This window comes from Pan paniscus, chromosome 12, assembly GCF_029289425.2.
Source record: "Pan paniscus chromosome 12, NHGRI_mPanPan1-v2.0_pri, whole genome shotgun sequence".
In the NCBI taxonomy this organism is placed as follows: domain Eukaryota; kingdom Metazoa; phylum Chordata; class Mammalia; order Primates; family Hominidae; genus Pan; species Pan paniscus.
Window position 1 is genome coordinate 53,368,204 of NC_073261.2, and position 23,695 is coordinate 53,391,898.

Consider the following 23,695-nt stretch of genomic DNA (forward strand, 5'->3'; position numbering starts at 1 on the left):
ATACCCTTTTGAACAATATTCAGAATATAGGGGTAATATGCCTTTCTGAATCTTTGCATATCTGGAGATCTTTTTTTCTCTTTCATACATGAACAATAGTTGGCCTGATTTTCTTTTCCTTTCTAGGTAAACTTCCCCCTTCCCCTGGAATCGTTTGATATTTTTTCTCTTTATCTTTGGAGTTCAGAAATATCTCCTAGGATTTAAAAAAAAATCTTCTCTGTATATTTTATAAAATTATACAAGTAATACATGAATATGTTCTTTGGGATTCAAAAATACCACCAAGAATGTTTTATAAAGAATATTTTAAAAGTTATACAAGTAATACATGAATGTTCTCTCAGCTCAGAATTTAAACAATACAAACAAAAGTAGAGGTCCTTGTGATGCTCCTCAACCCCGAATCTCTGCCCAGAGTAACCCCTGTAAGAAGTTTGGTGTGTGCCTCTAGGCTTTTTCTAGATATCTGCATACATTTAAGTCATTTAAAGTGTTTTTTTTGTTCTGTGGAGTTTTCCATTAAAAATATAACAATATACTTATTTATCTATGGTTAGCTTATGACACTTAGCAGTTTGCCTCCATAACAATTGGCTTCATTTATTTATTTGTTTGTTTTCTCTGCTGAATGGCACCCTCTCCTCCAGTGTGATGGGTTGAGGTTATGTCCGATTATTTGCTATTAGAAACGATTGTGCTGTGAAAAATCTTTGTAAAGCCATTTTTGCACAAGGATAAGGGTTTCTCAAGGGCACTTCCAGAAAGTGAATTTGCTGCATAAAAAGCTACACACATTTACATCTTTAACAGATATGGCTGAATTTCTCTTCAAAAAGACTATATTTCCCCATGCTTTTGTAACACTAGTATTCATTCATCTTTTTAATGTTTTTGCCAATCTGATGGGAGAAGGGGTAGATTCTCATTATACTTTTAATTTTTGTTTCCATAAACACCAAAAAGATGTTGGTGCTTTTTAAATCTATTTATTGGTGATTTGTATTCCCCCTTCTCTGAATTACCTGTTCACACTCTTTGTCCATTCTTCCATGGGCCATATTTTTCTAGTTGATTTGTAAGAGCTCTTTATGTATTTTGGACATTAATCCTTTGGATTATATATATGGCAAGTCTCTTCTCCAGCTGTTTCTCCCTTATTCTCTGGTGTCTTTGTTATAGAAAAGTTTTAAATATTGATGTCTTTAAATATAATGATCTCTCTTTTGATTGATTTGAGTCTTTTTCCACTCTACACCTCCATCTCCTTTATTAAAATAACTGAGGCCAGGAGTGGTGGCTCACACGTGTAATCCCAGTACTTTGGGAGGCCAAGGTGGGAGGATTGCTTGAGCCCAGGAGTTTGAGACCAGTCTGGGCAACATAGGGAGATCCCATCTCTACAAAAAAAGTTTAAAAATTAGCCAGGCATGGTGGTGTGCGCCTGTGGTCCCAGTTACTCAGGAGGCTGAGGTGGGAGGATTACTTGAGCTGAGGAGTTTGAGGCTTCAGTGAGTTTTGATTGTGCCACTGCACAATTGATTGATTTGTGAAAGCTATGTCGTGGAATCAGCTCTTGGATGTATTTATCAATTCTGTATTCTAATTATTCTTTTATGCTTTTGTTTTTATAATATCCTTTTTTCCCTCCTTTCTTTGTTTGTGGTTGGTTTTCTTACTTTTTGCCTTGAATGCTTAGTTTATTTATTTTCCTTCTAATGAAAGTGTTTAGTGCTGTGAATTTGCCTCTGAATATATCTAAAACATGGCTATATCTGATATGTTTTCATATATAGTGATCTTATGTTGTTATTTTCTAAATAAGCTTGGAATTATAATTTCAAATCCTCTTTAGTCAATTAGAAGAACACATTTTAAATTCTAAGTGGTTGGGTTTTAAAAAATGTGTTCTTTTGTTATGTTCTAGCTTATCTTATTTTCAGAGAAAGTGACCTCTACAATTTTGCCATTTGGGATTTATTGTGGTTTTCTTTGTAGCATGGTATCTGAATATGTCAGTTAGGATCAGGGTCATCTGCATGTAACAAAGTCCAAAATAACAGTGGCTTAAACAAAATAGTTTATTTCTCTCTTATGTCAAAGAAGTTTGGAGATAAGGAGGACCCCCACAGTATCATCAGGAACCCAGACTTCCATTTTTCTACACCACCATTTTCAGTACTGGCTTCTATTGTAAAAAGTCACCCCATAGCCCGAGATGGCTGCTGGAGTTCCAGCCATCACATTCACATTCCAGAGAGGAGAAAGAAAAGAAGAATAGTAGGCTATATCTCCCAACCGAAATACATTTATCTTTAAGATACAGCCTCTCTTTAAGGAGCCTTTTGGGAATTTCCATGCAACATTCCATGTTCTGCATATATTTCATTCAGAATTTAGCTGGGTATATACATTTCATTTAGAATTTAGCTGGGTATATAGTTGATCCCCAATTATATAAGGATTCTATTAGTAAGAAAGAAGAGAAGAATGGTGATAGGTAGGCAAACAAGAATGCCATAATAACTTTTATAAATATTCCATCAACACTTTAAAAGATATACAATTTGGTGGTATCATCACTTTGTTAAACTGGGTAACTGGGTATTTGAAATGGCAAAAGTTGAATGTGGGGCTCATTTTTCCCTGAGAAGCCAAATGGACCCTTACACAATTATCAGCTGCCATCAAGTGGGAAGAACTGGCCAACCCAGCAGATGCCAGCACTGTCTTCCATTCACAAGGAGTTACTGAGGCTCACCCCATACGTTTCCACTCTCTCCTTACCCTACCCTAGACAAGCCCATCATTGCAGGGTCACTATGGCCCTGTAGGCAGGTGGGAGACTTGGATGCTGATCCACTCCCCTGCCATTCAGGGGTTCATTGCTGAAGCAGATGCTGTGAATGTCCTAACAGGACCGATCCTTTCCCAGCCTGGAGCAAGCATCCTTCTGTGAATAAACGCATGTGGTGTAAGAAGAGGATGCCCTTGCCCCCAAGATCCTGTGTGAATACTTGATGGAGGCGAAATGGGGAGCATGGCCTGGGATACCTCCCAGCAGCTCTACGAGGCAGCCAGAACTGAAATGACAATGCTCACCTATCCCCACTTCCTAGCCCCAAATATCTGTATCCTGAGGTTCAGAACAGTCAAGCCAGAGGCTGAGTCTCCAGAGGAACCACTGGATTTGAAGAACCTGGGCCTCCCACCTTGGCACTTTCACATGGACAAGCAACATGGTCCATCCCCACTCCTCCCCACCCCTGGGCCACTGCCTCGTCTGGTGTGGAAAGAGCATGCTGGCTGCTCCAGCGCTTCCTGCAGCCCCATCAGCTTCTCCAAGGCCCTGCTGTCGCCTGGTAGCACTGAACATTTAAGCAAATGCCTGGTCTGAAGGGGAGTGAAGGTTCCAGTCCACACCTTAGGAAAGCCCCTGGTCTGATGGAGTGGGTAAGAAAATATACGCATGCAGAAGCCACTAAAAATGCTTACCAAAATAGAAACGAGGGTGCCAGCGAATGTGCTAGGAACTGGGTCCCTGAGTGATGAAGGGAAGGGGCGAGTAAGGCTGGCAGGTGCCTCAACTGAGAAGCTTCTGGAAACCACAGTCAAGCTGCCTTCTGCCCAGGTGCACATCCCCAGCTTGACCCCTACGCTGTTCCCACTTTGCCCGGGAGTCACCTCGCCCTACCCTGCTCGCCCCCCAGAGCTCAGGAGAAACGAGCTGGTTTTCTCCCAGAGGCTGGTGCCAGTTTAGTCAGCAGATTTCACAGATCCACTGGCAACCATGTAGTGTCTTATTTTAAGCTTAACATTTGAAGATGGGAACTTTTTCCCCCTTCGGTGTGTGGCAAAGAGATCCCAATTTATACATAAGCACCGCGGCTATGCCGGTGCACTGAGGCTGTCCCTGAGGCTCTGCGGTTCGTCACTCCCTTTCTTCAGGTATCTTTCCAGAAAAAACCCGCCAGCGTGGTCGCTTCTTATACACGGCCTCTCCCTTCCCAGGTTTCCCCTAAGCACAGCACTGCCGCTTCCATGCACGTGGCCCGGGAGAGGCAGGGCCCGGCTTGGCCCTGGTGGTCCGGCCCTCGTCCTGCCTGCCCTCTCCATTTCTCCTCTGCTCCTGTGCCCTCTTCCCTTGGCTGCTGCGGAACGCCTCGGATGCCAGGGCCTGGGTTTCCCTCATGGGCCTGGGGCTCTCCCAGAGAGCATTTGTGCCTCTCTCAGCCCTGAGCTCCCCACAGCACTGCTTCCCTCCCCTGTCCTTCTCCCCCCTCCGTGTCATGTCGAACTCTCAAAACTCAGGGACCAAATGCCTCATTTCCAGCCCAGGGTGCTAAGGAGGGCAGACCATGAACACCTCGTTATTGGGTCTGGTGGCCTTAGGTTAAGTCTAAATCCGATTTCTGTCTTGAGACATTAAGAACTTGGACTCTGTACTTTGCACTCCTTCATTTTAACACACAGGTGATCACATGGGCTTAGAGACTGTAAGTATCAGAAGATGCTGGTGTCGGCCGCTTCATCTCCAGGGGTGTTTCCCAGGGCCCTCCTGACATCTCCCAAGCCGCCTCATCCCTCCTCTGCTTTTTTGCACATTTAAATCCCAATCCCAATGTTCTCCCTGGCCTTCCTCCAGCATGACCAGACCCCAGCCATGTTGACCTAGCTCACCACACAGGAGGTGTCGCTCCAGTGAAGCTAGAATTGACCAGTCTGGGGTAAACATTCATTTGACAGAGATTTTCTTTAACTGGCTGACATCCTTTAAGTAGCAACACCCCTTATACACTGAAGTGTAACTTTCAGATCATTAGCCACATAAATCAGAAGATGGAGACACAGTAGAAGGAAAAAACAGGACAATTGTTGTGTGTTGGGGTACTGGGGCCCATGGTGGATGACAAAGAGGAACATTTTGGAGTTGAGCGAGTCAGTGTGGCGGAAGGGGATGAGATGTAAAGACACTTGCTCTACCTGGGAGGCTCCCGGGTATGTAGGGAGGCAGCGTGGAGGGGCCTCATTTCTCTGAAGCTTATAGAAGCTCTCGAGGAAGACAAACTTTCCACAGCTTTTTGCTGCTGAGGTGAATGGTACAGAGAAGGCATGCAGGGTGCCGGAGAGCGCGTGACAGACGTAACCTCACTGTGAGGGTCAGAGGAGACATCCTGGAGGAAGTGACGCCTAAACTGAAACCTGAAGGATGAGGAGGGAGGGATTAGCCAAGCAGAAATGGGGTGAAGGGTGAGAGGGATGATTATTTCCATTATCTTGGCGAACAAGACAGTTCGCCGTAGTCTTCCCCTGGCTTCAGTTTTACCACCCAATTGTTTTGACGCATACCCCATTTCCTCTCCAGGTTTCCCACGCTTTTAAAAAAACCTTTCTCCTGTAGTTTGAGTCAGTTTTGTATGGGAGGTGGCCAAGGGGGTGGGGGCTTGCTCAGTTCTGAGTCCTGATATCATCGTACACAGAACTGTGGCAGTGGCCTTACCCCTCCTGCCTTTATCTTCAGCTGTTCATGTTCCACTTCTGGCCAAGCAGACTGAGATATTTGGGGGTGCCTCTCTCCCAGATTGAGACCTCATCTCTCTGCAGCAGTTAGAATACTCTGAAGGAGGAGGCCCAAAGTGAAGATGTGATTTTTCTTGTAGCAAGTTACCATATGGGTGCCATTGGCCCCATTCCTTACTCTGTCTTGAGACTAGGCTCAAGCACAAACTGCCCCTCTTCCTGGGCCTGTCAGGGCAGCCCTAGAGATGGGCTGATGGCCCCTGGATTGGGTGGGTTTGATAAGCAGGGCTGCTTAGGAGCCAACATCCCTGGTGAAGACTTAATTCAAGGCATATTCATAATGGTACAGAATTTTGGACTAGAAAGAACAGCATAGTCACTCCGCATATGTAGTAAGCTGTGTATTAGCTAGCTATTGCTACCATAGTGTTGTGTAGAAAACATCCACAACACTTCAGTGGCATACGTGAGCATTTTTTTTTTTTTTTTTTTTTTTGAGATAATCTCACTCTTTGGGCTCTGTCGCCCAGGCTGGAGTGCAGTGGTGCGATCTCGGCTCACTGCAACCTCCTTCTCCTGGGTTTAAGCAGTTCGTGTGCCTCAGCCTCCCAAGTAGCTGGGATTATAGTCACCTGCCACCACCCTCAGCTAGTTTTTGCATTTTTGCTAGAGATGGGGTTTCGCCACGTTGGCCAGGCTGGTCTCGAACTCCTGACCTCAGGTGATCCGCCTGCCTTGGCTTCCCAAAGTGCTGGGATTGCAGGCGTGAGCCACCATGCCTGTAAGCATTCATTCTTAGGGATCTGCGGTTGGCTGGGGTTTGCCCGGTCTAGACAAAGCTTGACTGAGGCAGTTCTGCATCTCACTATGGTCAACTGAGGGTGACCTGACCTGGGATGGACTGTACCCTCCTGTCTCTCCTGTCTGTCCTCCTCCTTGGACCAGGGATTTGTCAGGGATGTCTTCTCGTGGCAACCTCAGATGCTCAGCAGGGCAAGCAGGAAGGCATGAGGCCTCTGAGCCAGGGCTCAGAACTGACACGCTGCCACGTCCTCCCACGTGCTGTCAGTCAGAGCAAGTTAGATGACCAAGCAGAGCCAAAAAGTGAGGAAATAAATTCCTCCTGTGATGAGGCCGTGGCAAGGGTATGGGTGCAGGGAGTGGGAAATAATCTGGACCAAAGACTCAATCTCCCACCCCCACCCCCTGCAATTAGGACTTAATAAAAGGAGTCAGGAGTGCATTGTCCCAGTCCAGCAGAGCTCTTTCCCTGGCCAATAATTATCTAATAATTAGGAGTGTTCTTCCACCCTGGGGTGTGGGCCCAGCTTTGTGCTGAATGCCATGGGGGGGCATCAGAAGAAGAGGGAAAAGCCCCAATTTTGCCTTCCAGAGCTCTGTTCTCTGAGGGATAAGACTTGTGTTCCCAAGATGGAGATGAGACGATGTTCAGTGGTGTAATGCTGACTATGGAGCTCAGAGAAAGAAACCAGCAAAGGCCAGGAAAGAACTACATGGGAGGAAAAGAATGGCACTGGCAACCGGCATCCAGGGAGCGCTTGCTGCAGGCTGCATGCTGAGCCGAATTTCCTCCACACCTTACTTCCTCTCATAACCATCCTGAGAGGTACTGGGATTGTCCTTCACTTAACAGGTGAAGAAACAGAGGCACAAAGAGCTCCAGTGACTTGCCTGTGGTCACATAGCTGGTAAATGCTGGCACCAGCATTTGACGACCAGAGCCTGAGCATCACTAGGTCCATGGTAGGACACCCAAAAGGAAGGGGAGCAGCAAAGGTACAGACGGATGTGCAGAGAGCACAGCTGCCAGGGGGCTGGAGCGGCAGAGGGGACTTCAGCCATGTTATGAACTATAAATGGGAGCAGAGATAGGATGTGTGATTTGGCCAAGGTCCTGCAGCGCGATAGGGTGGAGGCTGGGCTAGAAATCATAGCTGTTGGCTCCTGTTTCCCTCTCCTTCCACTTTCCTTGGTACCAGCCACATTCTGGGCGCTCTCCACCCGTCTGCGTGGCCACGCCTGAATCGTTTCCCTCTTGGAAGAGGTGCAATCCACTGGCATTGAAGCTGGGTGGACTGGCTCCCTCTCTCTATCCATCTCTTTCTTCCTTTCCCCTGCCATGTTCTGGAAAGGGCAGCGGGAGGGAATGTGGGCAGGTTGCACCAGAGATATACATCTGAGAGCTGAAGGGAACATTTATTTTTAATTTAGACTTAAAAAGAAAAAAGGAAGTTATAAAATATCTGCTCTTGCTCCTGGGATTGTGCAGATGGTGCTGCGTTTTGCCTAATAGGGAATTGGGCTGGCATCCTCGTGCTTTTGGTCCCCGCCTGACTGTAAGGACCTGGAGGGCAGGATCCCTGCTTCCCTGCCTCAGCCTCACATGGCCCCCTAAGGCTCTGTTTGGCCGGTGCAGCTCGGTGTTCCTGTCTTCTAACCTCACCCTCTCCACACTCCCTCTGGTCTCCCAGACCTCCTCTGCAGTCAGACCAGTCTCTCTGCTGTCTCGGCTGTCCCTGCTCCTGTGTCGGCGCCCCCTCGGCTCACTCCTACCTCTGCCTTCGTTAGATAGCCGGGACACACTCACCCCTCCCTTCCTGAACTCCTGTTTGGATGTTAAAATTTATCAACTTTACACATAACCAAATACCTCATTAAACCATCTTGTCATTTTCAAGCCTCGGTGTTATAAAGGATGTTATCCTCCATTTTCTTGTCTGGTTTTTGTTTTTATTGTGGTTAAGGAGTGTGTGTTTGTGTGTGTGTGTGTGTGTGTGTGTGTGTGTGCGTGCGTGTGCCCGCACACACGCACTCATTCCTCTCCTCTGGCTTTCTCCATTGGGAGCAGCAAGGAACTTGGTACGTAGAAGCAGCTCCTCATAAATGGATGCAGAGTGCTGACTGGATCTCCCCTCTCTCTGCGCTCAAGGGGATGAGCTGGAGAAGGAGTACCCTAAAATCAGAGTCAGGGCCCCCAAGCCAGGAACCAGGAGACCTGATTCTCTAGCTTGCTATGAAGCTATGGACAAATTACTGAATTTCTCTAAGCCTCAGTTGTCCCGTTTGCAAAATATCAAAAGTAATCTCTGCTTTGATCCCCAGGGTTAGTATGAGGATTATGATAAGTGAAATGCGTGGCAAAATCAAATCAGTCAATCCATCTCTTTAAGAAAGAATGAGGAGACTTATAGCAGTCAGAGGTGCCAGCATGGACTCCAGACCCATGTTAGGGTAGGAGGTTGGGATGCAAAGTGGGGATTGTCTAACAAAGTAAAAAGCTCGCTGGTCACAGAGCCATGGGCAGTGTGTATGTGTGTGGTACATAGCCCAAATACTAGTTTGGTTTGTTCTGGAAAAGACTTGATGTCACTTTTAAAAATGCTTGCCACTAAAGATAAATCAAGTGAAGATGAAAATGAGACAAAGGGAAGGTTAGGGAAGGGAAGATAAAATGAAGCCAGAAGTGAGGTTTGGGCACAGAATCCATGCAGTGTGGGTCTGTACACTTGGCAGATGGGGCTGTGGAGAGCTGGCCTGAGCTTCTGACGGTGCAAAGAGACTCAGTTGAATGGCTCAGTGTCTGCAAGGCACATGCACACCAATTATTCAGAGGCACAGTTCCTGACCCTGAGACTGGAAAATATTTCCCCCAAGAGGATTATAAAGGGAACCCTGTGGTGTCACGGGCAGTGTCCTGGACAGCAGTTGTCTGGTAAATGCAGTGAGTGCCATTGGGCTGTATCTTACGATGTTCCTGGTGGTCCAAGTAGAGTTCGAGGGGTAAGTGGGGATTCAGAGGAGAAGACAGTGTAGTCCATAAGACACCGTGTTCAGTAGACTCCAGATCAGGGGATGACGTGCTGGGCTCCAAACAGTGAACAGCCTTATTAACTTCCTCCGGTGGTAGAAGGCAGTCAGGCATGCATACGTGTACACATAGGAGCACATGTACTCACCCACCCCCCTGTCCCATCCCCACCCCCGCTAGGCTCAGCTCCCTCCCTCTGGTCTGGCTTCTAACTGGGGGCCCCAACTAGGAGGAGGTCCTCAGTTTCCTGGGATACTCCTCAGCAGATGGGATCCCATTACAGACAAGACTGTCTCTGTTGACTTGACACCTACTACCCAGAATTTGGAAGTAGAATTTTAAACTGAGGTCAGCCCCTTCACTTTCATAGTTTAAGAAAGTTAGTGCCCCAAAGGGGATCATTTTCTGCCAGAGATCACATGGGGATGGAGCTGAATCTAAGACCCAGGTTCCCCTGATTCTCACTCTAATTCCCTAAGCTGCCACTGCAAAGAAAAAAAAAATCAAGTTGGGATCTCATTCTGGGGGAAAAATCTCATAATTCCTCGTTGGAGCTATGGAATAGCTTTATATTATATAATTTTATTCAAACTGATATGAGCCAATAAACATAGATTGTGTGTGTGTGTGTTCGCTGTTTTAAAACATTTTAATGTTTAAAACATGATTTACTAATGCTGCTGGGGATGTCTAGAATTTGATTTACTGCATATTATTGAGTGTTTATACTTGTTCCTTACAGAAATTCTTGCCAAAGAGCCATTTTATCTACAGGAATAATAAATAAGTCAATATGTGGATGGTTGTGCACATTTTTCCCATATGCAGTGGGACTTGGTAGATGTTACTTTGCACACAAACACTCAGAATGTAAACTGGAGAGATGCACATGGATCCCTGAAGTCCAAGGCTTGGCCAGTGTCAAAATCAGACCATTCATCTTGACTTAAACCAAAAACACGGTCAGCAAGTCTAGGTCTTAGGTGATATTTGGGCTTTGGGAATAATGGATCTACATGTTCCCATACCTAGCCATATGTGTATATGTGTATATTTGTTCATTTCTTCATTCATTCCTTTCTTCACTCATTCAACAAATATTAGAAATCTATGTTTCATTCAGTTGCTTAAACCTGGTATAGGTTTTTGCTTCATGGAAATTCACAGATAACAGATACAAATTCCCCCAACTTGTATTTACAAAGCAGTTAAGGCCTTTGAAATGATTTTTGTTTAATCCTCGCAAAAATCCTACGGGAAGGCTAGGGTGAGCAGTCAGGTAACCTGAGTGGAAACGAAGGTATTCCTTTTGTTTGCTTGTTTTTATTGCCCCCCTAATTGTGGAAATAATACATGTCTGTTGTTTAAAAGAATACAGAAATATTTAAGATTGTGCAAAAGTAATCTGCAACCCAACCTCCAGAGACATCCACACTACAGGTTTTTTCATGCTTGAAGATAATGTGTGTATGCATGTGTTTGTGTATATCGTTATATATATAAAATGATTTTTCTTTAAATAAATAAGATTATGCTGTAATATAATTCTGCAACTTGCTTTTTTCCCATCACACAGCCTCTCCCTCAATGAACCTCAGTTTGTATGTACACGGCATACCACATCAGTTTGTACAGATCCAGCTCACTCATTTGTGGTAGCGTATTTTTTCTTTGCAAAAGCATAGGATGTTTCTTTTGCCTTTTTCAGCATTTCTTCTCTCTTGCTCATAGGTAGTCGGTCTTCTCTTGCCCAACCAGACACTGGCATCCACTGTCTTCTGGCAGGTAACAGTCTCGCAGCAAACAGGGCTCCTGAAGGAAGGGCCCACACAGGTGCTGGTTAAGAACTCCCTGCTGTGGTGTCTCCTGCCCCGTCCAGACCCCGTGTAGGGTAGTCCACCCCAACACCACCCCTAGCCCAGAAGCCACTGAAGGAAAACCAGGACTTTGGCCCTGCTGAGCAGGTCTCCAGCAGCCCAGCATGTCTCAATCCACCATGTGTCACTCTAACCTTTGGACAGAGGTGATGAGGGCTGCGTGCCCCTGCCTGGAACATGCTGGCTTGTCAGTGGGGTGGCCCCCACTCTGCCCCTTGGCTGCTCATCCCAAGGCCAGTGACCCTGAGGCCCATAGCCTCATTTTGACATCAGCCTCCCCCACATCTGCTGAGGAAGCTAAATCCACCCCTAACCTGAGGTTGTGAAGTGCATCACAGACCCTGGTCCCTGCTCTTGGAGACAGTCTGGGTTGTGATGCCGTGAAAACTGAGGATATCTCTGTGTTTGTGTGTGCAGAGAAAGACGGGCAGGAAGGAAAACCTGTCTGTCTTCTAGGAGAAAATGTCAGTCTTCCCTGAACTAAACTCCTGCCGGCCTCTGTGTCTGGGAACTGGAGGTGCAGGATACTGGACTGGGAGATTTTTGAAAGAATTGTAGGGCTGTCAGTCATTCTAGGCCAACTTTTGTCCAGCAGGTAATATAATAAAGATGGTGTGACAAAGGCAGTGGGGTCTGCAGGGGCAGTGAATGCCATCATTCCAAGAGAGGTGACTGTCTCAGGATCAGGTGGACTACTGGGGTGTGCAGGACCCCATTCAGGAACCGAGAGACTTCCCGAGAGGCAGGGCTTCCAGTGCTAACACCAGCACAGCCCTGGGCAAACCAGGACGGTCAGTCATGCTGACCGGCAGCATGGGCGGCACCATGTGAGCTGGAGACCGCATGCTGTGCCTTTCTGGGGATGTGTGGCCTCCTGGGGTCCAGGCCTGGCTTCCAGGGAGGTGACCACTCCTTCCCTGACTTCTCTCATCATTGCCTTTCAGTGGCTGAACCAGAGCCACAATGCCTGTGTCAACTATGCAAACCGCAATGCGACCAAGGTGAGCATCACTGCCCTCTCCCCAGTGGTGGGGTTCAGGCTAGGGAGGCCCAGTCATCCTCCCTACAGCGTGACATGCCACCATCAGTGGCTGCCTCTTGGTTAAGCATGGCCCTCCTCTAGATACCTTATTTAAAATGCCAGCCCTTCAGGTGGGTGGCCGACTCAGACATGACTCAGCTGAGGTCAGCTGCAGTTTCTGGGCCAGGAGCCCTCTGGGGAGGGGCTGTTTACATGAAGTGAAGAAGGCCCATTAAATGGGAGCAGTGCAAGGGATGAGTTCGGCTGGCTTTCAGATTCTTCTTGGGTAGCTCTTACATTTGGATTTTGGATCATGATGGTATCAGCTACTTGGGGGCAAAATTCCCCTAAAGCTTCCTCCAAAATTTCTGGAAGCTGCCTTAGCGCTCCCAGGTCCCGACTGCTGGCCACAAGCTGAAGGGCTGCTCCTGAGTGGGGAGGGTCCAGGGCTGGTAACTCCCCCCCAGAGCCCCTGCACTCCTTGGAGAGCTTGTGGTGGAGGCCCAGTCACCCTTCTGTTGTCCAGGAAGGGCTGCTGGGCCCCTGCTTTGCTGGCAAGGCCACCTCTCCCCAACTTCAATTCAAAGGCAAAGAAGGCAGGATGCATCTAAGTCCCCTTTGGGGGCCTGTCAGTTTGGGGTAGAGGAGAGTCCTAACATTTGCTCACCTTGGGGGAGAGGAGGGGAATAGGAGCTGGCCTGGGCCATAGGATTGAGAGGCCTGATAACGCTGTGGCTGCCCCCGACATCTAAACCTCCACCCCAAGTCTCTCTCATAGGCTTCACATATGACCATCTCTGCTTGGATGACTCCCTTTATCTTAAACCAGACACTTCTAGACCTGCAGTTGTAGCACAGGGCAAGTTCCTTAGCTTTTTCTTAATTGTCTGTGTTGGAACTTGGGGTATATTATTCTGTAGAGATACTGGGCAGCTATCATCTGTTGACATGGGAGCCCAGCTGTTCCATGGGCTGGCAAGGCCTGTGAGAGCCTTGACACTGGCATTTCCACCTAGAAAGCGCTCCAGGTGCCAAATGGCCCCCTTGAAACATTTAGCCTCTAAACTGAAGACTGCTTGCCCCAGCCTTCAATGGTTCATGTTAGCCTTGCTGTTCTCCACCTCCAGCCAGCACTGTCTGCCAGTGACCTTTCTAGAACAGGGCAGGAGTGAAGTGGGCCCTTCAGTATCTCCCTGGATACTGGTGATTTATATTTCTGCATTGGGAACTGAGCTGAGGGTGGCCTGATCCCTTTGGGTCCTGAGGGGCCTCTTCCTTCCACCCACTTTCCAGGCTGGTGGGCAGGATGCTTCTTGCTGGCTGGGACAGCTTACAAGGGGAAGTATGCGAGCTTTGGGCACCCAGCAGGCCTGAAATTCTGCCTCTGTTTTCCAGCCTTCACCTGCATCCAAGTTCATCCAGGGCTACCTGGGAGCTGTCATCAGCGCTGTCTCCATTGCTGTGAGTACTCCCTCCCCTGCTCCTTCTTGGCTCTGCTGCTCTGGGGCCACCCCGCTCAGCATTGCAGGTGGATGCTTGTCTGAGGGCCAGGCCAGGCAAGGATTTGGGAGACAGGTTTCTGTGGGTGGAGGAGTCAGGACAGGCTTTCCAAGCCGAGAAGAGGCTCCAGTAGACAGAGCACAACCTGGTGCTCCCTGTAATGGAGAGCAGGTGGGGAGGTGAGGTTGTGCCCGGGGGCACCGAGGCAGGACATCTGTCTTGAGTGGGGCTGCGGTTGCCCAGCACTCTGCTCGGAAGAGCTGCTCCTCATGCTCGGTAACGTGGCTGGAGCGAGCGGGGTGGGGGGATGCCTCTGAATGACTCTGCAAGGCCTGCCCATGTGCCTGCTCCCCTGAGCTCTTGCTCAGCTGCCGGGGCACTGCTTTTCCCTCTCTATGGCCTTACTGGTGTCACACGTCCAGCTCTTCCTGAAGACCTGTCAGTGCCCGAAGCCAGGGGCGTTAGGCTCACTCAGAGTCTCCACAGTACTTTGAGGCCAGAGCAGCTACTCAGTACTCAGTAGGGGAGGTTCAGAGACTGAGCGTGAGGGTACGGCAGGTGTGGCTCCCTGCTTCCCAGAGGAGGCCAGGGGCAAGTGACAGACACAGTCAGGGCCCTGGGCCAGAGCCAGAGTGGACGCTCAAGCTGCCAGGACCTTCTGCATGCTTGTCCCACCCCTGAGCCCGCCCCTGTACCTACGTCTGGCTGTCTCTGGATCCCCACTAGGATGGCCTTCTATAGCCGACTCCAGAGGGCGAAGGGCCCCTTCACAACTCCGTCATTTCATCCATTACACAATACATTAATGTAACTGGTAAGAAAAAAAAAATTAGAAAATGAAAACCAAACAACATTCACATAGCTGAGCACAGTGGGGCACACCTGTAGTCCCAGCTACTCAGGAGGCTGAGGTAGGAGGATCATTGAGCCCAGGTGTTGGAGTCTGTAGTGTGCTATGATTGCAGCTGTGAACAGCCACTGCACTCCAACCTGGGCAACATAGCAAGACCCCATTTAAAAAAACAAAAGGCTGGGTGCAGTGGCTCACGCCTGTAATCCCAACACTTCGGAAGGCCAAGGCGGGCAGATCACCTGAGATCAGGAGTTCAAGACCAGCCTGGCCAACATGGTGAAACCCCTGTCTCTACTAAAAAAAATACAAAAATTAGTCTGCATGGTGATGGGCACCTGTAATCCTAGCTCCTTGGGAGGCTGAGGCAGGAGAATCGCTTGAACCTGGGAGGCAGAAGTTGCAGTGAGCCGAGATCACGCCACTGCACTCCAGCCTGGGCGACAGAGTGAGACTCCATCTCCAGAAAAAAAATAAAATAAATAAATAATAGAAAATTTAAGAAATTAAAAAACCCCAAAACCATTCAGCTGGGCAAGCTGGTGTGCCCCTGTAATCCCAGCTACTCAGGAGGCTGAGTTGGGAGGATTGCTTATGGCCATGTTGGGCAGCATAGCAAGATCTTATCTCTAATGAAAAAGAAAACATTCACATATAATGAAGAATTCACATACAGTAACCTTTTGGTAAAGCCCACTTTCCTCATCTTTCCAGTGCCATTAAGTAAATACTGTATAATAACTGTTCACGGCTGTATAATTACCCATTGTACCATACGCCACAATTTAATTCACCATTCTTCTAAAGGAGGGACTTGGGGTTGTCCTGAAATGGCCTCATTTATTTCACTCCCACATAGACCAAGTCATCTCCAAATAGCTGTGAAGTGGGATGTCCCATTTCATGCCCAAGATCTCTTTCCCAAATCCTTATGTCTTCACAAAAGCAAGAAGTGAGACATTCAGGTGGCTCACCAAGAGACTGCTGACCTGCCACCCAGCTTGTCCTGCAGCCCAGCAGGAGACTTCATTTGGGAGTCAGACAAATTGGGGGTCCCTGATACTGGGGACTTGGTGGGTGAAGGCCAAAGGCTCCCCTGAGTGGGAGAAAGAACTCTTGTCACCTCCTCCTTGTTCCTTGTGATGAGAGGAGCTGATGGTCTGCTTAGCTCAGCAGCTCAAAAATCCCCTTCCTTTTTTTGAGACTCAGGGGCAAGGTGAGAGGAGGAGGCTACATAGGGAAGGATGCTGAGTGGCCTTGAATGGAAAGGCCTGAGTGAAGGGGATCATTGTCCTGGTGGACTTCCTTCACCTGCAGGCCTGGGGCTCAGAGAACAAGAATCAGCTTCTCAGCCTGAGTAACATAGCAAAACCCCATCTCTACAAAAAATACAAAAAAAATTAGGTGTGGTGGTGCACACCTGTAGTCCCAGCTACCTGGGAGGCTGAGATGGGAGAATCATTTGAGCCTGGAAGGTCGAGGCTGCAGTGAGCCACGATTGTGCCACTGCACTCCAGACTGGGCGACAGAGCAAAACCCTGTCTCAAAAAAAAAAAAAAAAAAAAAAAAAACAAAAAAAAAAACTCAGCTTTTTCTGAGAGCTCCAAGCCCTCTGTGTGTCCAGTCCTCACTGCCCCACCTGAGGGACCATCAGCCGCTCCGTCCCAACCACTTGCCAGGGCAAACCTAGCACAGATTTGTGGGGTATGGGTTCTGAAGACAGAGTTACTGGGGGACTTGGAGCCCTCTGGGGTTCCCAGAGCTGAGCTCTTGCTGGGCAGGGGCTGGGGCCTCATGCGGGGCTGTGCCTGTGCTGGGGACTCCCTCCTTTCTCCTCCCTGTGAGCTCCAGCACCCCTCGAAAGGCTTTCCCCAACCATTCCAGCCCATAGCACTCTCCCTCCTCACAAGTCCTGGAAACTCCTGTCCTCCCCACTCACACTCAGTCGCACTGTGTCCCTGTCCCCTTAGTGTTCTGCAGTCTGAGCCTCATCCCCACTGGATTACAAGTTAACCAGGGATGGGCACCATGGCTTCTCCCCCATGGAGAGGAGCACAGGGCACTGCCCCATAAATACTTACTAATTAGGCCACTGATTGATCGCTGGCCTTGAGGCCCCTCTGATCTGCGAGTCCTAGTGGTGGCGGCGTCCCTCTGCCTGACGTCTTCACACAGTGAGCGTCTAACTCCGGCAGATGGAGTGGAGTTTCTGACTTGGAAAATCGGCAGCTTGCTTGCTTTTCTTTTGTGTGTGTAAGTCACAAAACCTCTGAAGAAAGAGGCTTTATTTTATTTTCCTTTCCCTTGTTCTCTGGAACCCCAGGTCCTGCAGCCTCATTAACTGATCTCTGCTTCAATTAGTGACAAATCCCCTCCCAGGGCAAGCCTGTTAGGAGGAGATGACCTGCAAACAAGTGTCACGGCCCCAGTGGTTGGCCCAGCTCTGGCATTAATTAAAACGAGTCCCTACAAGCAGGCGGCATGGATGGGGGCCGACAGGCTGCAAGCAGGTCCTTGGGACAGAGGGCAAACTGGAGTGGAGGCCAGCCTCCTCTGGGGGCCCTGAAGAGCTCCCCGCCCCACTCAGAGGAGCCCTGACCTTGGCCAGCAACCCTGGAATCAGGGATCCCCAGTTTGCATGCCCCCAAGTGAAGACTCCTGCTGGTTGCAGGACCACCAGGGTGGGATTAGCAGCCTCTTGGTGAACCTTCTAAATAGATTTGGCAATGTCTAGCTGCTTGCTTGAGAATAAAAAAGAAATCCCGTCTTAAGTTATTTTTGAAATCTAACAGTTTGCTGTCTTTTAACAAAGGAAGCCTCTCTCAATCCTCACTGTTTTTTAGTTCAAGAGTTTGCATTAAGCACTTCTGTGGGCGGCCCTCCCTGGGCCCCGGCTACGCGAGGGTGAGAGGAAGTAAGAGCCATTGACTCCCATCGGGGGACTGTGATGTGCGGGTACTTTGCAGGTGCTGGGGGCTTCAGGGACTGGTATATCTTTCAAGGCACTGAGAGGGGAAGCTAGAAGCCTCTGTGGTATAATCAGAATTATGATGAAGGTGACCCCAGGGTGTGGGGGGAGCAGGGAGGGGCCCCTACTTCACACAGGGCTAACTTGTAGGACAGAATGGAGAGAGCCAGGGGCAGGCAGGGTGGGTGTTCCAGAGAGAGGGCACCGTACAAGCAGAGGTGCACAGGAGAGCATGACCAACTCCGGGCTCAGAACAGGAGGGCGGCCACCGGGTAGGGAGTGATGGTGATCGTGAGTGGAGGAGGATCAGGGCCAGTCAAGAGGTGCCATGAGTGCCTTGCTCAGGTGGAAGGAGGCCATGCCTGGAGCCCTGCCTGGGCTCGGGAACCTGGGTGTCGCAGATGGTGCAGGTGGAAGTGGGCTGGAGGAGAAGGGGTGGGGCCACCCTCATGGACAAGGGGCCTGGATGAGGGTGGATGTGGGGCTGGAGAGGAAGACTCGGGGATGAAGTGCTGTGGGACCAGTCAGGAGCTGCCTGGGGGAGCCACATGATGAGAGGCACTTCACGCCCATTCCTCACACCCTTAGCTGGCCCCAGACCTCTTAGCTGGCTGAGGTCTTTCCCTGTTGGGGCAATGCTGAGCTCCATTCTCAAAGGTTCTGGGCCCTGGGGGGTCCCTTCTGTGTAGGATGCAGTGGCTGTTAACCTTCACTACCAGACACTGGCATAGAAGAAGGGATTCCAGGGGATCCCTGTGCTGAACCCGTACACCTTCCAGTTCCCATTGCTTACTGACAACTCTGTGTCCCTGGATAGTCAGACTGGAAAGTAGTCATGAGATTAGTAATAATGGCTAGCACTTCTGGAGTGCCTACAGCATGCCAGGCATTGTTTAGGTGTTCATCCTCATTTTACAGACGAGGATACTGAGGCACGGAGGTGAAGTAAGTGACAGGGCCTACCCAGGCTTAATCACACACAGAGACCCCTTTTTCCTTTTTCCTGCTGCACCCCCTGTGGCATAAGGAGGTGGGAGAAGCCGAGTGGTGTTCTCAGCTTCTAGGTTGGAGGAGCTATTACCGTGCCGCCTCCTGGCAGACAAGTCCTTCCCCAGGTACCCTGAGAGCAGTGGGGACTGGGAGACATTTTTTGAGAGGTTCTTTAGGTATAACAGAGTTCAACCCTCTGCTCATCTTCATACTTAGTTCCTGGGCCTGTGTTTTCTGGCTATAGTCAAGTCAGCGGCATATATTTGTCCCTGGCCCAGAGCATGCCCTGCTGCCTATAAGACAGGGCCTGGCTGGCTCTGTGGTGGAGGGTGTACCTCAGGCCCTTCTGTTCTTCTCCAGGCTGGAGAGAGGTAGGGGGACGACAGCACCTGGGAATCCTGGACCAGACTATTGTCTTGCTGTGTTCAGGGGGTGGCTTTGGGTTTGGAGGGTCCATCTCATGGACCCTGTAGAGAATCTGCAGTGTTCAGAAGCCTGCAGATGGTGATGCTGGCAGTGTGAGTCAGACACAGAAAGCAGCTCTGTGTCTTTTCTAGGTAGGACAAGTTGTTGCCCCCTCCCATGTAGAAGGGGTCTGATGTAATTGATTTCCCAGCAGGCAGCCCCCTGGCCCTTGTGGGGCATGGTTCAGGGGTCAGGATTGGTCACTGTTGCCAGCAAACAAGCCACTTGGTCACAGCTGGAGCAACTGATGTTTTAGCCTGTGCAGAGCTCTGTCCCAGCTACTTGGCTACTTTGCTGCTGACCCCATTGCCAAGCGGCAGGCTGGCTGGGGTTGGGGAACAATTGACCTCCATGGAGGGTCTTGGGTCCACTTGACTACCAATGTGTGCTACTAAGTGTGCCCTCTGGTGGATATTTTTGGTACTTCAGCAATTCCTTGACCTTCCCCCACCCTTGCCCGCGGTGCCCTCACAAACCCCTAACCTTGGTTACATTATGATCTACCACCCAAGAGGGGCCCTCCTTTTAGGCATGCCCTTTACTCTGTTGTTCTTCAGGGCTATTTGGACCCCCATAATGACTGATGCAATAGAGTCTGTAGACTGTCGTCTGAGTACCCCGCAGACAACCTGGTATTTCATGCTTCTGATCCTTGGCCGAGCCCTGCTCCCTTCCTAGCCTCCTATTCAGGGCTCAGGCAGGCATCCCCTTCCTCAGGAGCCTTCATGACCCTTGGGCCCACTCCCTCACGGCACCTCCTCATACAGGTAGCCAGAGCCTTGCAAGCAAGCCAGGCGGTCCCGCAGGGCCGTGTGGCTCCTCCAGTGTCACTGAAGGCTTTAAGCAAGTCGCCATGTTTTCAGACTTCACTCCGACTGCTGTAGAGAGCAGATGGATGGGGGCAAGAGTGGAAGCAGGGGGCCTGGTTAGGAGGTGCACCGTCATCCAGGGACAGAGGCTGCGTGCTGAGTGTTGGGAGCAGGGAGAGCAAACAGCTGCATTCATGACATCTGGGAGATGCACCAGGGAGCCATGGTTACACGTGGGCCCCGGGAGGCTCCTGCCCAGAACGCTGTGAGGTCTCTGGCATGAGAAGCAGAGTTGGAAATGGGCGAGGAGGCTGGGGTGTGGGTGAGGAAGAACGAGACAACCTTCATTTGGGGTGCGAGAAGCTGGAGTGCCTAGAGCCCTTGGACACAGAGGCATCCTCCAGGCAATGGATATTCAGGCTGCAGTGGGGGCGCAGATGCGGGGAGAGGGATGCAGGCATTCTTCCAGCCTCATCCAGTGTCTCCTTGCTGGCCTGTTATTGGCCCGGAAAGCCCTTGGTACTTAAGGCTACAGCCACCAGCTGTGTAGCTCATGACACTAAAGATTTGGTGTCATGAAGCTCCCACCCCACCCACAGCTCCTGGTGCTGGTCAGCCCTGTTCCCATCTCCATGGGGACTATCAGGAAGCCGGCCTTCCCTCCTTTTCCCCTGGTCTCCTGTCAGCTGCTCATGGCAAATTCACTGGCCCAGTAGCCAGACCTTGGAGATAGGTGGTCAAGAAGGCCTATTCCCTCCTTCAGGATGTTGCTGATGTCCTGTGGGGCCTGAGCCCTGGTTTTCCAAGAAGCCCTGTCTGCTGGCCATATAAGAAATTCTTGTACAAAATCCACACCCTGTTTGTTTTCCCCATCTACCAAAATGGAGCTCCTGTTTGGTTAATTTCTATTTTGTGGCTTATTTGGATGCTGTTAAAACAGATCCTGGGGGACCCTCAGCAGTAATTGTTCCACATCTCATTATCTTTCCTGAACCCGATTATTAGCTCTGATTTTTCTGATCGCTAGCTGCTGTTTGTGATGAGCTGTGTGCCATTAATACCAGCTGGTTCCCTTAAACAGGACCCGCCGTGCCAGGGAAAAACGAGCTGGCATTCAGAGCCACCAGCCTCTTGGCTTTTTAATTTTAACGGGCTCTACCAAATGTTCAAGGCCAAAGGGCCCTGAGGAACCAGAACAGACGGGCTCCTAACCCCTGGTCTGCAGCCATCTTGGGTTCCTTCTCAGGCTGTGGCTGTCCTAGGTGCTGGGGCGGTAAGACCTGGGCTGGGGCCTGGGAAGGGGTGAGGGTAAGTGGCCATTTGCCTTTTCCGTGTCCACGCCCTCCCTGCCACTGGGCCCATCACTGGCAAGTGGGCACTGTGACCTCACTGACTCCTCATGAGCTCACAGCTACACACATGCCCAGGTCTCCTCCCTACTTTGCTGGTCCCCAGCCCCTTTCTTGGGCGCAGGCACGTTGGCCATGCTCTCAGAAACGTGTGCCGCACTATATGTCACCCCATCCATGCTGGGAGACCCTGGTGACTTTCAGGGAAGGAGAGGCCAGAAGAAACCTGGGACGAGGACACTGTTTTCTCTCTTCGTTCTTCCTCCCTGCACTCTGGGCTGTGCCAGGCCTAGCCAGTGGGAAGAATGGCCGACCAGGGAGGGGGAGGCTTCGGAGAGGGGGAGGGAAATGTGATGGTCACCTTTCCTCCTTTCCCTCCCGCTGCTCTCCAGCCCTGCCTACCCCCAAGAGGCTGTCATGGGGAAGGGTCCCAGCCTCTCTGCTCACTTCCTTGAATGGCTCCTGTTCCCTGCCTCTTCCAGCACTTCCTATATCTTCTTAAATTGTCAAGCAGGATTTTGAACCCAGATCTTCTGACTTCTGGCTGCTGGGGGCAGGGACGGTTCAAGGGCCCTATCTTCCCTGCAGGAGCTGCCTTCTGTTTTCCACTCATTAGGACCCCAGCCCCAAGGTGGCCATTGTCAGGGAGGTGCTTGCTATGCAGATGTGCCGTTCAAAGGCGTGGAGATATTAAAGCATCCCTCCCTCAGGTGGAAGACAATGGGAAAGTCATAGCACCCTGGTTAGGAGCAAGGCTTTGGAATTAGCAGGGCCTGCGTTCAAATGCTAGCTTTACTTGCCTCATAATAGATGTCTATCCTTGAGCAAAATTGTTTAACCTCTCTGGACCTGTCTCTATCTGTAAAAAGGGCCAACATGGTCTATCTAAAAGCCTTGTTTTGGGGATCTCATTAAGATATTTCATGTGAATATGTGCTGAGTGGCCTCACGTAGGAGGTGCTCACTGAGTTCTCCTGAGCCCCCCTCCTCTTCATCGCTACTGCCCGTCTGCGTGTCCTCCAGCTTCCTCCCACGCTTTTTCTCAATGCACTTTTTTGGGGGTGAGGGAGGCCATTTCTGAGTCACTCGCTCCTGGACTTGATGAATTCTATTCATGTGGCGGGGGCAGCAGGGCCCAGTATGAGCCGGCAGCTCCCCAGCCCTGCCCACTGTACCACTGAAGTGTGTCCACGCCGTGATGCCCCTGGCTGCCTCCCAGCCTTCCCTCGAGCGAGCTGGGAGGACAAGGATTGGACTCTGAGGATCAGCCTGAGACTTAAGATGGAGGCTGTGTTCCCGAGAGCCCAGGGTGGGCATGCCAGGAAGCACTCTGGCTCCACGGAATGCTGCGCTGCCCCGGGGCTGGCGGACCAGCACTTCCTTGTCTTCCTGGGTCTCACAGTCGCAGCCTGGGCTGGGCTGTTTCTGCCTTGCTGCACCCTGCCCCAACAGCGGCAGGTGCCTGGCAGCCCTGGAGGCCTTCCCAAGGCTCTGCGTCCTCCCCAACCACCCACAACATTAAGGCCAGAGCCAGGCCTGAGGGCACAGGGTGGGCTGCTGAGCCGCCAGGCGTGCCAGACCTCAGAGCAGGCTGCCCCGGCCCGTCAGGCCAGGAGTCCTGCCACGGCTCCTCCCACGCTTCCCAGAAAAGACAGCACAGGGGCTGGCTTTGGCCTCTGTCTGGGGAAGCAGAGGCCTCTGCAACCCAGCTCCTTTTCTGGTTTCATGCATCTTGTCTTTTCTCTCTCCAGGCCTGAACTTGTATGCATTTCTCCACCAGAAAGTCCTTTTCCTCTGCCTAGCCCAACCCCATCTTTCTCTCCTCCGCAAAGCCCCACTCCCAGCCTTTGCCTTTTCCATGCCGTCATATGTTTGTTGGTTCCTGCATTTATTCCTCAGTCACCAGTTTATTGAGCGTGTACTATGTGCCAGTGAGTGTAGCCCTAAGTGGTGGACATACAAAGATGAAAAAGGTGCAGTCACCCCATCCTGTCCCGTGACATCATGATTATATAGCTTCATTTATTGAGGTCTCTTATATGCCAAGCTCACACCCACCACTTACATACATTCTTATACCAGCCCTAGGATGTTGTAGGTATTACTATCCCTTTTTACAGATAGGTAAACTGAGACAGAGAAAGATGAAATGACTTACCTGCCTAAGGTCCCATTGCTAGTAAGTGACACTGGAGGTGGAACTCATGGGTGGGCCTGAAAGAACAGGTGTGAACTGAGCAGAGGAGGGAGGCATCCCAGGCACAGGGACCAGCACTGCAAAGGCCCCATGGCTGGAAGGCTCACGGAGGATCTGATGGGCAGCAAACTGGACTCTCGGGATTGAACTTGGGTTTTTGGGGGAGAGGGGAAGTGAGGTTATGGAGGCCAAGGCTGCTGTGGGAAGGAGATGACACTTTCTCAGACAGGTTGGTCATAGAGAGGAGCTGGTGTGGCACACATGAGAAAGCCTGTGCTCTCGAAAGATGAAAGAGCCTAGGAGATGGACTGGAGTGACGA

At 50.3% G+C, this 23,695-nt stretch overlaps 1 protein-coding gene across 20 annotated transcripts in view; it reads left to right on the top strand.

The window, feature by feature from the left end:
* The window catches only part of SFXN5 (sideroflexin 5), a 130,125-nt gene that overhangs the window by 59,518 nt on the left and 46,912 nt on the right, over positions 1-23,695 (top strand). For all 20 annotated transcript variants that reach the window (XR_010109256.1, XR_004669919.4, XR_010109254.1 and 17 more), the window contains 3 exons: positions 11,081-11,134; positions 12,171-12,227; positions 13,643-13,708. Coding sequence is in view for 16 of the 20 variants with exons in the window: in XM_003808191.5 (XP_003808239.1) it covers positions 11,081-11,134; positions 12,171-12,227; positions 13,643-13,708 (177 nt within the window). In the remaining 4 variants the exon portion in view is untranslated. The remainder of the gene's footprint in view (positions 1-11,080; positions 11,135-12,170; positions 12,228-13,642; positions 13,709-23,695) is intronic.